At 43.3% G+C, this 14,869-nt stretch overlaps 3 protein-coding genes across 3 annotated transcripts; all 3 read left to right on the forward strand.

Annotated features, from left to right (window-relative positions):
• The first annotated feature begins 96 nt into the window (after positions 1-96).
• On the forward strand, positions 97-9,236 carry arfgap3 (ADP-ribosylation factor GTPase activating protein 3). Its single transcript, XM_010887407.4, has 16 exons — positions 97-267; positions 1,113-1,231; positions 1,341-1,413; positions 1,608-1,739; positions 2,382-2,459; positions 2,586-2,703; positions 2,803-2,859; positions 3,190-3,236; positions 3,403-3,557; positions 3,635-3,766; positions 4,013-4,150; positions 4,869-5,018; positions 5,135-5,258; positions 5,683-5,770; positions 6,427-6,554; positions 7,233-9,236. The coding sequence occupies exons 1-16, from the start codon at positions 199-201 to the stop codon at positions 7,248-7,250; spliced, it is 1,626 nt and encodes a 541-aa protein (XP_010885709.2). The 5' UTR covers positions 97-198; the 3' UTR covers positions 7,251-9,236.
• A 41-nt stretch (positions 9,237-9,277) lies between these two features.
• On the forward strand, positions 9,278-11,557 carry LOC105020405 (inhibitor of nuclear factor kappa-B kinase-interacting protein). Its single transcript, XM_010887405.4, has 3 exons — positions 9,278-10,246; positions 10,346-10,463; positions 10,715-11,557. The coding sequence occupies exons 1-3, from the start codon at positions 10,026-10,028 to the stop codon at positions 11,555-11,557; spliced, it is 1,182 nt and encodes a 393-aa protein (XP_010885707.1). The 5' UTR covers positions 9,278-10,025.
• Positions 11,558-12,559: 1,002 nt separating this feature from the next.
• On the forward strand, positions 12,560-13,693 carry LOC117593809 (inhibitor of nuclear factor kappa-B kinase-interacting protein-like). The gene is made up of 2 exons (XM_034290262.1): positions 12,560-12,820; positions 13,091-13,693. The coding sequence occupies exons 1-2, from the start codon at positions 12,560-12,562 to the stop codon at positions 13,691-13,693; spliced, it is 864 nt and encodes a 287-aa protein (XP_034146153.1).
• The last annotated feature ends 1,176 nt before the right edge of the window (positions 13,694-14,869 follow it).

The following is a 14,869-nucleotide window of genomic DNA, read 5'->3' on the forward strand; positions in this document are numbered from 1 at the left end:
ACGTCATTTCCCAGACGTCCTTGCTACAATAACAATACCCACGTGTTGCTTCTGACCAATCCGAGCTGAGCTAAAATGTTTATCGCTCTGACGTGTGCGTTTGCCGATATCGAGAGCTTTTTTGACTCAGGAAACAAACTTGCTGTACTTCGCTGTCTGCATTTTACCTATCAGGTGCATTTAAGAATTGGAGGAAATATGACAGATCCTACCAAGCAGGATATTGTTGCTATTTTCAAACGATTACGTGCCCTTTCTACGAATAAGGTGAGATGGTTTGAGTGAGGTGCTCTCGTTCTTTTTTAACGAGGAATTAGCTAGAGAGCTAAAGTTAGCTTCAGAGAAAAGAAATGACACGTCGCCCTGATTATTGCTGTGCAGGGAAAGATGCGTCATTCGCAACACAGATCCATATGGAAAAGCTTTAAACCACGTACACACATTTATGCCGCATCCTTACAAAGAATGTTTTCATAGTGTTGAAATACTGTCTAGCCTACGCAGTTTTTTTAAGATATGATGTCCTGGTCGGGATAGCCACGCTACACCCAGCTGTCACGATTTGACGACTCTACAATAGGTTGATCTAACGTTACTACAGATCGTGGAAGGACCAACATCTCTTAAGTATTCGTTTACGCCAGTGTATTAATTGTAGATTACTTATAGTTGTCCGTAGAATTGAGGCACTACAAAGATTGAATAACTTATACACAAACATACCTAATATTTCGTAATAAGTTGTTTCCGTATTTTGTTAACAATGATTTTGCGACAGTACGCATCGAAAAGCTGTCCTAGAGAAGTTTTGTCCACATGTTTACAAGCCAAAATAAATTTCTGGTGAAACCATTGATTTCTTCGTATGTAGGCAGTTGAGGCAACACCAAAAATATGCCAATTTTTGAGAGGACGCAATAAGAGTATAAGGGCGATGTCTATTATGAGATCAGTATGTTGCACTTCAGACCTGGCTGCCACCGTACTGCATTAAGTCATTGTGTTTTGCTGTCTGGCGTGCTCTCAAATAATTTTGCTGGTCCGTGCACCAATTCATCACTTCGTTAATACAAACAGTCAAGTATTCAAGTTGTCGAACTTCACTGTTGCAGGCATGCTTTGACTGTTCGGCTAAGAATCCCAGTTGGGCCAGTATCACCTATGGAGTGTTTCTCTGTATAGACTGCTCAGGGACACACAGATCCTTGGGAGTACACCTGACGTTCATCAGGTAAGGAGCAGTGAATGAAGATGAAAACAATTGTCACTTATCCTGATGGCGTGTGCAATATGGCTCAGTGGAGGTTCCCGAATTCACAACCGTTTCTTGTCTGACTCAGGTCTACTGAGCTGGATTCTAACTGGTCCTGGTACCAGCTGCGATGCATGCAAGTGGGCGGCAATGCCAGTGCGGTGAGTAGTTATGTTCCTGACTGCAGGAGAGGGCATCTGATCTAGTATATACAGTATGTTTTAATCATATTTCAGTAGGGCCCTTAATGGGACATGTGAGATCTATGTAGTATTCATGTCAATAACTGTTAAACACAAAAGGGATTTTGAATACAATCTGGATTTCAAACCACCGTTTTTCCTGTTTCTCTCAGAATGCCTTCTTTGCCCAGCATGGCTGTACATCCAACGCCGCCAATACCAAGTACAACAGCCGAGCCGCTGCTCTGTACCGCGAAAAGATCAAGACGTTGGCAACACAGGCTACAAGGCGCTTTGGCACTGAGGTATCACACACATCCATTCAGACGTTCCATTAAATTAAGGTCTTACACCCTTTTTTTGGTAATTTTAAAATAAACGTTCTATTTACTTAACGTATTTCTTAAGCGTGTTTGGAGATGACTAGTGTATCTGCTATATCTGTGCACTGGCATAATTGTAATCCCCCACTGCAAAATAACAACCAAATTAACATTAAGTGATGCCGTGGCAGTCTTTCAAGGTGATACAGATAGGGATTACCACTAGGATATCTGCCTCACAGCAGCCAAATGTCATATTGCTGAAAGTACCATACCAGCTGAGGTCGGGAGTCCCAAGACACCAGGTCTTAATGGCCCAGCGCCTCCTGGGTTGGGGGAGGGTACCCTGTACGGATTGCCATGTCACATCCTTGGCGTCAGGAAGCCCACAGAAGTATTCTCATTGCTATAGTAGCACACCTACCTGATTTAATGTAGCCTCTGGTAGAAATGACTGCCCTCATAGTAGGTGTGAGGGTACTTAAAATTGGTATTCAAATACATTTCAAGCAGCATTTCTAAAGGTCCTAAAATGAATTCAACTTGGTGGAACCAGCAGATACCATGTGATGAACTTACTGTAGGTGCTTATATATGTCCATGAATCTTCTTGTTTTTTGGCAGTTGTGGCTAGACAGCCAGGCGCCCCTCTCTCCAACCTCTCCCGTCAAGGAGAACGATTTCTTCAGTATGCACACACAGGTGAGTGCACGTGTGCGTGCGGGTGCGCCTCTTTATAGGAGACTGTTGGTACATAATTTGTGATTGTACAATATCATGGGTGTGTATGTGTTGTTTACATTGTTTTGTCCTTGTGTGTTTTGGCAGGCATTCCCTGATGATCGTAACTCTGCCCAGACTAACATAACTAGCTCTGCCCAGATGAATCTAAGCCCTTACCCAGTAGCAGAACCGTTGGCAAAAGAAACGGAGAGAGACAAAAACGGTACACCTACAGCACACGCGCACACACACACACTTGCATCTGTGTTTCCATGATGCCCATGTCGGCAACTCTTTTATTTATTTTAATTTTTTCTTTCAGGTAATACAGAGGGTCCTAGTATTGACGTACTAAGTGTGTCTCCTAAAGAAGCCTTAGGTAAGCAGACCAAGCACATAGACCCTAACTCAGGCCTGTTCATCTGATGCTTTGTGCCAAAATTTGCTCGTGTTCAATATTCTCTTAAAGAGAATTAGTTTTCCTTTAGTTCCTGCCATTAAATGCTGTCCATCACTGGCAAAATATTTTACTAGTTACAGCAAGTCAGAGTGCTAAAGAGACAGGGTCTATCTGCGACAGTAAGGCTACATGTAAAAATGGGTGAACTTCCCCTTTAAGCATATAGGGCAGGATCTGAGCTTAGATCAATGGTTCATAGTAGTGTCTATCTGCTGAATATCTAATGCCACTGTTCCTTCTCTGTTAAAGATGCTACCTCTCTTATCAAGAAGAAACCAGCTGGTGCCAAGAAAACGGTATGTACTCAATGGCCGTGTGTGCTCATGTTAATCCCATTCATGGGAGAATCTGGTCAATTTTGGTGTGTGCTTGAACGTGTGCGCGCATGGGTGCGTACGTGGACTGTCTTCTACTCATTGATATGTTGTCAGTAGATCAGTAGATGTCTGTGTTCCGTTGCAGCTGGGTGCTAAGAAATGTGGCCTTGGGGGTAAGAAGGTGAGCAATCAGTGTTTCTCCGAGATGGAGAAAAAAGCACAGGCGGTGGACAAACTCAATGAGAGTGACAATTCTGGCCTGGCCTCCACCAAGAAGAACACCCAACCAGAGGAGTCCATGTGAGTCACTCAGTCCCATTTCCCTCACTAATAATGGTTGCCTGGTCGTCAGTGCTCATACATTCCCTTCCCTCTAGCGGTCCCTCCGTGCGACTGGCCTACAGGGACCTGGAGGAGCAGCGGAGGAGTAATACAGAGAAGATGAAGGGGATGGGCGATAAGAAGAAGGAGCAGGCTGAGAGACTGGGTATGGGCTTTGGCAACAGGAGGTACGTTACTCAGGGGGATATCATCGTCGTTGGTCTTGTAGATGATGATGATGCTAAACACTGTCGATATGTGGAGTATTTTAAACTTTACATTGCAGTGGATAACTGGAGGATGACTCTTTAACTGACTCAACCTATCATCCAAATGAACCACAGTGATGTTGGGCCTCTGTTGCTAATGTGATCATTGGAGATGGTAAGTGAGCCCCACGGTGACTCTGTCTCTCCCTCTCCGTCTCCCCCTAGTGGTGTGTCTCACTCTGTGTTGTCAGACATGCACATCATCCAGCAGGAGAGTCCACTGGGGACCAAGCAGCCCACTAAGACCCGGAGGTACATGGATAAAGAGGAAGAGGAAATCGACGAAGGCTCTTTTACCTCCAGGTGACCACTCTGCCAAGCCACACTGGCCACATTCCAACACTTCCAATGTTTTCTCTATTTTGCCCGTGTAGTACTAAGTGCCAAATGCCAAACCACATTTTGCATGTATTTCCACAGCATGGCTCAGTAGTAGGAGAGTCCAGGTGCTAAACTTGCCTGGATGCAGTCCAGACCTGTCCCCTACTGAAAACATTTGGCGTATTATGAAACCAAAAATATGACAAAGGAGACCCTGAACTGTTGAGCAACAGAAATCCTATATCAAGCAAGAATGGGAATGCATTTGACTTTCAAAACTACAGCAATTGGTTTGCTCAGTTCCCAAATGCTTACTGAATGTTGTTAAAAGAATAGGTGATGCAAGACAGAAATAAACATGCCCCTTTCCCAACTTTTTTTTAACATGATGCTGACATCAAATTCAAAATGGGAAGATATTTTTCCAATAACAATAACATTTCTCTGGTGTAACATTCGATATGTTGCCTTTGCACATTGTTGCGTTCTGTTTTTATTAGCATATTACGCAATGTCACAATTAATTTTTTTTGGAAATGGGGTTGTAGTTTCTTTCTAAAGTAATCCATTAATTTGGCTAGAGTGGTCTCAGATCGGTTTGTGCTGCCTTTTTATTGGAGATGTGAGACCATACAAACGGAATGGTAACCGGACTATGATTTGGCATGAAAGAAACAAACTGTGCCTTGTTTCACTTCAGGATGTCGATGACCAAGTTTGACGACCAGACAGAATCCTCTGAAAAATTCTTCTCCAGTTGGAGTGAGGCTGGGGAGTCGGGTTGGAGGAAAGACAAGAAGCCCGAACCAGATTTCTACCTGACATCCAAAAGTTCCTCACAAGACGACCGGTACTGTATGCCTGTTTGATTTTCAGACAGATAAATTGAGAAATACATTAAACTCACACAGCATGTATACATTTTCATTGAAGTTGTTCACTGAATGCATCTTCGGTCATTCTCAGGACTGCAGCTCGACGGAAAGCAGACCCAGTTCCTGTTTCAGACTCAGGCGAAGCCCGAAAGAAATTTGGGGATGTCAAGGCCATCTCCTCTGACATGTACTTTGGAAAGCAGGATGACTCTGAGGTAGGAACTTGCTGTCACAGGATGACCAGACAAACTACCAGTTTATTGTAATGGGAAATAATATGACTAAATATTTTCCAGTAATTGAGACATCATTTCTTGTCACTATGTACTGATGTTTTGATGTGTTTAACTGCCAGTACCAAATAGTCTTCCTGTTGGAAATGTTATGCCGGACTGAGCAGAGGGTGCACTGATCATTTGGGACACTGTATAATTCTGGATCAGCAGATGTTGTCACTTCCTGCAAGCCACTTGAGCTGATGTTTACAGAACAATTGTGTGCTTCTCAGAGTAGGCCTGTTAGAAATGTTTTCTCTCATGGAGGTGGTGATTAGCTGTCACAGAAACTAACTCGATTTGTTTTACTTGGTGCGTTATGTTTTGCTGACAATGTGTTGTTTTTTTTTTTTTTTACATGCAGTATGAGGCTAAGACTCGCCTGGAGAGGTTCTCGGCGAGCAACTCTATCAGCTCAGCTGACCTGTTTGATGACCCGAAGAAACAGACAGGTAAAGAAAGATATCTTAAAATGAGGTTTGGTGCTACTTGGTTGTGTTCATAAAGCATCACTGAGTAGGAGTATAGATCTGGAATTAGTTTGGCCTGTCAGACTATAATGATTAAGATACAGACCTGAGGAGTATTCCAGAAAGCTGGGGTAGTAACCTAGCAAGCTCTATCAAACCAGGACTTGAGCCTGATCAGCAACACATGCTCTGAACTAAACCTGCTACCTACTAAGTTAAGTGGATCTTATCCTGTTCAAGTGAATAAAACTGAGTTTATCCACCAATCAGATTTTTTTCTGTCACTATGACCTCTCCCTTCACATAAAAGGCCCCAATGGAAGCCTGATAGAAAATAATTAGCATTGGTGAAGTGACATGATTTTGTTATGAAATAGACCTCACGTGGTGGATGATTGGTGAGTTTTATAAATTTAATTTAAAACATAATTTACAATGTGTACTAAAGTCTGCCCTCTTCTGGTGAAGAGCATCAGATATGTTCAGGGAGCCGTGAATATGTTGAGAAATTTTTCTGGAATACCCATGTACACCTTACCAATAACACTTCAATTCTAAATCTACACCTGTCAGATGAATATTCATTAACTTTTACATTACTAACTCCCCTCCCTCCCTCCCTCCCTCTGGAACTCCAGCTGCCAGCTCGTACCGTCTCAGCAGCATTCTCCCCAGTGCTCCTGACATATCCCAGCTGAAGCTTGGGGTCCGCTCTGCAGCTGGGAGGCTGTCTGTGATGGCCAGCGGAGTAGTCACCTCCCTTCAGGTGTGTAGTTCAGACGCCCCTGTTGCTTGGAACTGATTGGTTCCGACATGGGCCGCATACACCCAAAACAGTATGTTAAAGGCCATTTCAACACAGTGAGGACTTAGACATGGGAAAGACGTCAGAGTTTACTTGTATCGTCAGTATTTGTTCACCTGATGTATGTGTACTGTAAAAAATAACATTGACTTGTAACCATTTTAAACACTATGTTATTCAAGTAGCCCGGCTCCCTCTTAATCAACTCAATCAATTATGTTTATTAATAAAGCCTTTTTTACATCAGCAGTTGTCACAGTGCTTTTACAAAATATCCAGCCTGAAACCCAAAGGAGCATGAAACAACAATGTTAAAGCACATTGGCTAGGAAAAACTCCCTAAGAGGGGCTGAAATTAGGAAGAAACCTAGTGAGGAACCAGGCTCGGAGGGGTGACCAGTACAGGGGTGACATTTTAAGAGTACAAATTAACAAGGATTTACAATGGAGAAGGAGAACTAACCCTACCCCACCGGCACAATAATATAGGCAGCGTAAAACATTGGGGCTGAGACAAGTATATGGTATAACAGGGAAGCTTTGTGGAGATTAATCAATTAGGCAGCGTCACCATCCCTTACAGCTGGTACAATGTGAAAGCTGTATGTTCTCACGTGCCATGTGTTGTCTTTGTTTCAGGACCACTACAATGCGTGAGCCCAGCGTGGGTGCCTTTATTTGGACACACAACATCCTTGCTTCTCCGGCCATTGGAGTAAACATCTTCATGACCAACAGACACACCAAATTGCCCAGATTGCGTGGGGAGAAGGAAAAAAAGCAGAAAGATGGGAAGGAGTGTGAGTGACATTGTGTGGGCCTGAACACAGGCAGTAGCTATACACCTCAACAGTTTAAAAAAATAATGATGCATTAATCTATATTGGGGTGATGTCACATTGTCCTCTATAGGGAAGAAAATACTTTCAATTTTATTAGGAAGAAACTTTTTCTGCATATTATTATGTAATCCTTTTCCAGGCTTCTAGTTTTGATATTTAAATATGTATATCCATATTATTCAATTTATGTCTTACACATTTAATGTCATAATTGAGTGCGAGTTTGGTTTTGTTCCTCATTATCAGTGCAGTTGTTTTTGATTTGTATTCCATCTTGGCTAGCGAATGTTTTATATGTCGCCTTTTCCAATGAAAATTTATTTTTTATTTTATGTCTATATGCTTTATTAATTTAATGATGTCATTACTTTAAAGGCCATTGTTTGAATTTCCCTAGACAGCTCTTTTGTCACCAAAAAGATGTCGCCATGTTGTACACGTGTTTTACATTTTTGGGTGCCTTCAAACCAGGACGCCTGCAATGCTTCCTGCGTGTGGCGATTCAGGCGTGTCCACTGGGCGTGTTTGGGTATGGAACATTGAGTTGGGAGAAACATTGTTGTTTCGGTTTTTTTTTTTGCGTCAAGCACTAGTTAGGATAGGTTGCAGCAAAATTGTCTTCTGTAGAACATGATGGTCTAAATCCACCCCATTTCAATCGCTCATGTATAACTGTACTTTGCTCCGAGAAGATGTGTTTTTGCCGCGCATTAGAATTATGTGCTATTGGTTTGAAAGTGCCTTTAGTCTTGGAAGTGCACTTCATGAGTCTCTTGATTCAACTGAAGGACCAGCTAGTCACAGGGAGGCACTTTTCCAAGGGGGAGGCCTTCATGTGTTGTTCCACTAATGTAATAGTGCTCATGACAATGTGTACAGATATTGTGTCAGGATACGGCCAGGGACAAAGTAGGGTGATCTCCGCAGCCAAATCTGCTTTCCATGTTACTCGGACTCATCAATTCAGGCCCAGGAAAGAGGACTGAATCAGAGTATTGACACTTGCCCAAACACAGGCTTAATTCCCTGTGTGAATACTGTCAAATAATCATTTTTTTTTATACTCTCTCGTCTGTGATTATGCTCCTCTGTTAGAAGAACAATTGACACAAATTCACACCTGTGCAAAGAATACAAGGAAAATAATCTAAGACAAGTTGGAAGTAGCCCTCAAGGCTTTCAGTGACCGACCCGTTAGCTGCCCTTGCAAGGGGCATGCCTTGCATGGTTTTAGTGAATGGTAACTTTAGCCCTTTGCCGAGCAGATTCATCATAAAGAGTCTTTGTGAACTATATTTTGCAGATTGTTAAATTTAGAGTATATTTTGGGGGGGGGTTATTTGTTTTGGTATGGGTTGCTCGACATTAACTGGCCATTGCTGGAGGTAGTTGTGGCCGCCACCTACCCAACTCCCAGATTATTTTATGCGCCTTATTTCTTCACTATGGTGTGTTTTCTCATTGCAACTCATATGTAGTTTAAACACAAAGACATGTATTTAATTGAGACATGTACAGACATTCTTTAAAATATTGCCAATTTGAATCTGGACTTGTATATTGTGTAATTCAGTGATAATTTAGTTTCCTTGTACTGTATTTAGGATTGGGGAAAAAAAAAATTTGTTGCTTGAATATATAATTTTGCACTTAAAGTTTTGTCTCTGATTCTGAATCTTGTATACCAAAAATCTGTTTTTGGACACGAGCTCTAGAAAAGAGTGTCATCAAGCAGTGTATGGTTGATGTAGGGTATAGCTGATCAGTGAAATAAAGGCCCGGTGTTCAACACCTGATTTTCCTATTGTCTCCTCATTATAAAGTCAAAATAACTATGAAATTGTATAAAAAATAATGTGCAAGGCATGGCAAATCAGCCTAATTCGGTGATATGGTATTCTGCTTTGGCCAATATCTTGATGTCGGAAGGATGATTTTATAACAGTGGACCAACGGTTGTTTGGCTATGAGGATGATCTATCTGCCAGTCATGTGATACACACATTCTTTCAGTCTTGTTTTTTAACCTGTCATGATCAGATTTGAGTATTTAATTTCCCTTTACCGTTTGGTTGTACCTGAAGTTTCATTCGTAATATTAGCCAGATATTGGCCTCGTTAGATTTTGCAGACTTGAGTGAACGTATTTTTCCAGTCTTTTGAGACAGTCAAATCAGGAGGCTGGTTATCCAAATAGCGGACGACCAGTCGGAATATTCAGTGGAGGAGCGCCTACGTGGCTGGCTTACGCATTTCGTTCGTTTTCACAAATTCCAACGGGGGGTGGAACTAGGCCTAGTCGATTCTTTCACGGGATATGAGGACTCGCTTTTATCCATTGCGCTGGCAGCTAGACAGTTTTGTTAAGGCGTTAGCGGAATTTGGAATAACAAATAAACAGAAGGTTATTCATACTCAAACGAATGCGTTTAACTTTAATGGAGTTTCTTGCGCTGGTCTGCTGCGAAACTTCTAGATCGGTGGGTCATTGTCGCTTGCACTCTCAGCTCCTAGTTTGATTCAGTTCCTTTGCAAGTCGTTTATAAGAGCAAAATAATCTGTTCATCGAAACCTAGTTCCTGGCAACACAATGCCAAATAATGAAGTGAAGCAAAGAAAGAAGGCCACGTCTCAGAAACAACATGATGAACCGGCTGAAAGATCAAATAACATTTTCGAAGATGAAACAAAAAAAGCAAAAGCTAAGGAAGGATATTGCTTGACTGAAATCAAAAGCTCTTCGCAGTCGTCCCTGGATCTGAAAACGATAACATGTCTGCTGACACTGGTGGTTTGTGTGGCGCTTACATGGTAAGTCCAAGTATGAATGTGGGTAAACTACTGATAATCTACAGGGCCAATTAAGTTTCGGTTGGCCAAGTTGCTAACATTATTTTTCATGAATTATAGGGTGGTATTGCAGCAGAATGCTAGGGTCTTCGACGTGGAAGAAAAGTACAAACTACTGTCTAGGAAGACTGCAGGTCTCCTTGGAATACAAGAGGAAGTAATCGAAGTGTCCAAGAAGGTACGTTTGGTTTTGAACTACTTCCTTTATACAGTGAAAAACAGGCCACACAGAAATGTTCCCTTGCAGATGTCTTTCAAATTCTATTACATAATTGAAGCACATCCAGTTAAATTAAATGATATGGAAACATGCACATCTTTTGAATGAATGTGAGTGTGACACTGCACGCCTTTTAATCTGTATGGGTCTGTGAGCGTTATACTGAGGACCCCAGAAACAGCCCTCCCTGTTTTGTGTTGCGGCCGCAGCTTGCCGCCTCTGAGGATGACCTGCAGAGTGCTCTCGCCACCGTCTCCCTGGCATCGCGCCTCGAACGCGAAATCTCCTCACTCCACATTGTGGTCAAGGTGATGCAGGACGATGAGAACTCGGCCTCTCGCGAGCTCCAGACCATCAACAGCCGCTTCACGAACGTGACGGAGGCGTGGCAGGTGGGCCTGTCGTCGCTGACCTCAGACATGGCCTCTCTGAGGGCGGAGTCCCGCGAAGCGCATGCCAGCACCACGGATCAAATAAACGAGGCAGAGCGGAGAGCCCGGGCGCTAGATGAGAGGCTGGAGGAACTAGAGGACAGCACCCGGCGGAACACTCGTGCCCTGGGCCGCACTGAGGACGAAGACGCCAAGCAAGCCCAGAACCAGCTGGACTGGAACACCAAGCAGCTCCACAAACTAGAGGACCAAGTCCGGAGCCTGCTCCGAGTTGATACCCAAATCATCACCAAGCTTGAAGAACACATTCCCCGGGCCCAACAATGCGAGGCTCACCTACCGGCCGTGGAGGAGGCGGTTCGATCCATTCTGAGGCTCGGGGGAGACCTCGGTTCGGCTGAACGTAGGCTGGAGGAGCTCACTCTGCAGGTTTTTGGGACTGAGGACAGCATGCTCAAAGCCCTGACGGAGATTCTGGACATCAGGCGGTCTCTGGATGCCCTCCAGGCCCACAACAGCATTCTCAAGATGAGGAATGAGCTGGCCATTGTCAAGGAGACTCTGGGACAGCTCAACAGAAAGGAGGAACGACAGGACAACCAGGGGAATCATGGGATGCAGGAGGGGGAAAGGGGAGGGGGTCAACAACCCAGTGAATGAGCCATTCCAGTCAGTGCATAATGATGAGCTCCCTGTGTGATGTCATCATTTAAACCACTGAGGAAGAGTGGTCCCAGCATTCCACTGCTGTTAAACCCTAACATGGGGAAGACATTGCTGTGTTGTGTGATTTGTGCATTTGTACTTGCTAGTAGCTGCTTTGCCCTGGAGTCCCATGGAGGGTGAGCATAATCCAGGCTTGCGAGGTTATTAATCGAATATGCTTGCCTTATTCTAATAACACTCAAGCAATTCTGGCAGCTTGGGCATCTGTGAGTTCAATCAAGGTAGAAAACTGGAGAATGCATTCCCTCTGGTCCTGGTTGAGCGAGCAGCATGACAAAACCAGAATGGCATTAGCTGTTATTTGGAGGACTCTTCATCTCATCATCGACTGTCCAGAGTCTGCTGTGACATGTTGTGATGAAGCATGGCCTTAATCACAAATTGGATATCACAAAATTGGGGAGTAAACTTATGTAAAATATTAGGAGAACAATAAGAACATACTAGTTGATTGTTAATAAAAATTGCAGTTCATATCATCAATAGGTTTGAAGTGCTTAACAAACATACTCTTTCCCAAAATCGGCCTCGAACACCGCCATTCACCCTGCTGACAACCAGGGATTTAGACACATTGCACTGCACACAAACTGCTCTGAATATCTAATAAGTATATTAATTGCGTTATTACAGTTGCATTGCCAGGGTTTGTTACGTGTACTCGTATACCATCAGGGAGTGAAGTGTTTTTGAGTTGCTGTTGTTTTTCTAATAAAAGTGCTTTGATATTACTCCTAAACTGTGTCATTTCTCCAAATATAAAAAAAAAAAAATCGAATGCAAAAGTGTTATCTAAGCAACCTGAGCTGTTGTTACTCATTAATGTACTCTCTCGGGGTCATTTACTGTTAGCCTCCCTGCATTTTGTTTCAGTTAATAATTTAACATTTATATTTTGCATGCATGATCCAGCTGTTCAGTCTTTTCCTCATAAAAATGACAGCTCTCTTTTGTCTTACCTGTGTCCTGGCACAGTGCAACAGTGTCCAGAACCTATTGGACCATTTGGGGGATCAGCCTGGCGGTCTCCTGCCCCACTTGGAGGCCATGGAGCGGGATGTAACCCAGCTGAAGGAGTGGGCCTCTGGCCTAACAGAGAAACGTGGCATGCTCCAGGATAGCATGGCGGCGCTTAAAGACGCTGTGGGAAAAATTGAGGGACGTACCTCTGCCATCACTACAGATGTCAACAATAAGGTTTGAGACGTCCTCTGCTTAACTGTTCATATGAACTAAACAGTGTAGTTACATTTAATAACACTAAGCCGTGTAAATTCCATTAAACTACAAGCATAGGAGGTGTGTCTGGTTATCTCCCCCATAATCAGATCCAGGAGTCTGGATGAGCTCTAGTAACTACAAACTTACAGTTGAACCGAAATAAACCACAGATTGAACAACAGAACAAAACAGAAAGCCAGTTAATGTGAGTCTCTGTCCTACGTCTCCCCGTCCTCTGTCTCACAGTTGGCGTCGGTGCGGACCGACGTGCGTCGTATGGACGGCCTCCAGTCAGAAGTTGGATCTCTGCTGGAGAAGGTTCGGGGGCTGGAGGAGAGGGCTGCCCAGGCCGAACGCACCATGGTCAAACGCATCGGTGACCTGCTGGCAAGCAGCATCGACCGCATCCAGGGCCTCAAGGCTGCCTCAGAGCGCAATGCCCAAGGCCTTGAGCAGCTCAAGCGGCGCCTTCCTGAAATGTATGCAGCAGACCAGCAGCTGTCTGAGCGCCTGAGGGAGCTAGAGGGCGGCCGCGCGCGGTTGGTTCGAACGGTGACGTTCGCAGGTGACCTTAAGCCCAAAGTGGCGGCCATCAAAAGGGATTTTGGGGCGATGGCTCCTCAGGTGGATGAGCTGACCCTGAGGATTGGCCGTCTGGCAGAGGATCTGACCAAGAGAGAGAAAGACATTGCAGAGTTACGGCACATGTTTGCTAACCTTAGCGCTGTGGAGGGGGACTTGGGAGTTGTGACACAGCAGCTGAGTCAGATGGACGTCGGAGGTGAGATGCTTCTACAGCAGGAAAGTGTTACTGAAGCCTTCACTAAGCCACGGGAAGGAGAGTTGTAATGGACCACCTTCCTATAAGCTACAGATCGCCAGAGTAAAAGGCAAACCAGACCTCTGAATATGCCTTTTTTCTCTCTAATTTGCCTTCTCTTGCTGTATGTGAAAAAGTAAAGATTGTATTTTATTTTTTACATTTTCTTATTATTTATTCTGTGGCTTCTAATAAAACATACTTGAAACTAAAGTTTGTCTGTGGTATTGCGCCAGGTGCCTGGGCACACCTTTGCTGAACACCTCGCAGCAGGGGTTTAATGGGATGGAATTTGCAGAGCAGTGCAGATACAAATACATGCATAGAGCTGTGATTCATGTCAACAGAGGGTTATCAATTTATAGGATTTCTATCTGCAACACTGATAATATTCCCCTCTAACAATTCAGTGGGTTACCTAAACGTTCAGATAGCAGTAAAAGGTTTGGTGTAGAACAGACATGTCTATTATGTAGGCGAGGGAAGTATATCAGTCTATTCATTACATTTCTTTCTTTAGGTGTTCTACAGGAAAAATTTATATTAAATAGGATGTTTGTATTTGAGCTGACAACCTCACAGCCAATCACCAAAGGCCAACATGGCTTATTCCAATCCAGGAGCCAATAAAGACTTGTTTTACATTCACGTTGGTATATCAACGCTAATAAAATACTTTAAATGTTAGGCTAATTCTATATGCCTAAATTTTTTTTCTTTTCTGTTGTCTACGCTGACTACATTTTTTGGTTCCTCTAAAAAAGGGATACCTGGAATAATTACATGGAAACAGCAACAATAAACTTTTTGTTTTACTTGCCATTCATCTTTGGGCTGCACCTGATGCATTTGACGTTGTCTTGTACAGTTTGTTACACACAGACATGCCTAGCTGTTTCCGTTTACATGTTCAGGCAGTGGCAATCTTAAAAGGGACCATTCAAATCTCATAGAATCGTTCAACCTTAAATTATTTAATTACCTTCAAGGAATTTCCTTCCCTCTTCCGACAAAGTGATTACTGGGTGAGTGGTGTTTCATAATGAAATATTCCAATAACTTCTTAATAACACATATCCTTATCATTTCATTATATGCCATGAGTCACAGCTGCAAAGTTCCATCCCAAATTTCATCTTATTCTTATACCATTGACCAAGGTTCTATGGGTCATGGTCAACAACACAGTGCTATCTAGGCTAAGT

The sequence above is a fragment of the Esox lucius genome, chromosome 23, assembly GCF_011004845.1.
Source record: "Esox lucius isolate fEsoLuc1 chromosome 23, fEsoLuc1.pri, whole genome shotgun sequence".
NCBI lineage: Eukaryota > Metazoa > Chordata > Actinopteri > Esociformes > Esocidae > Esox > Esox lucius.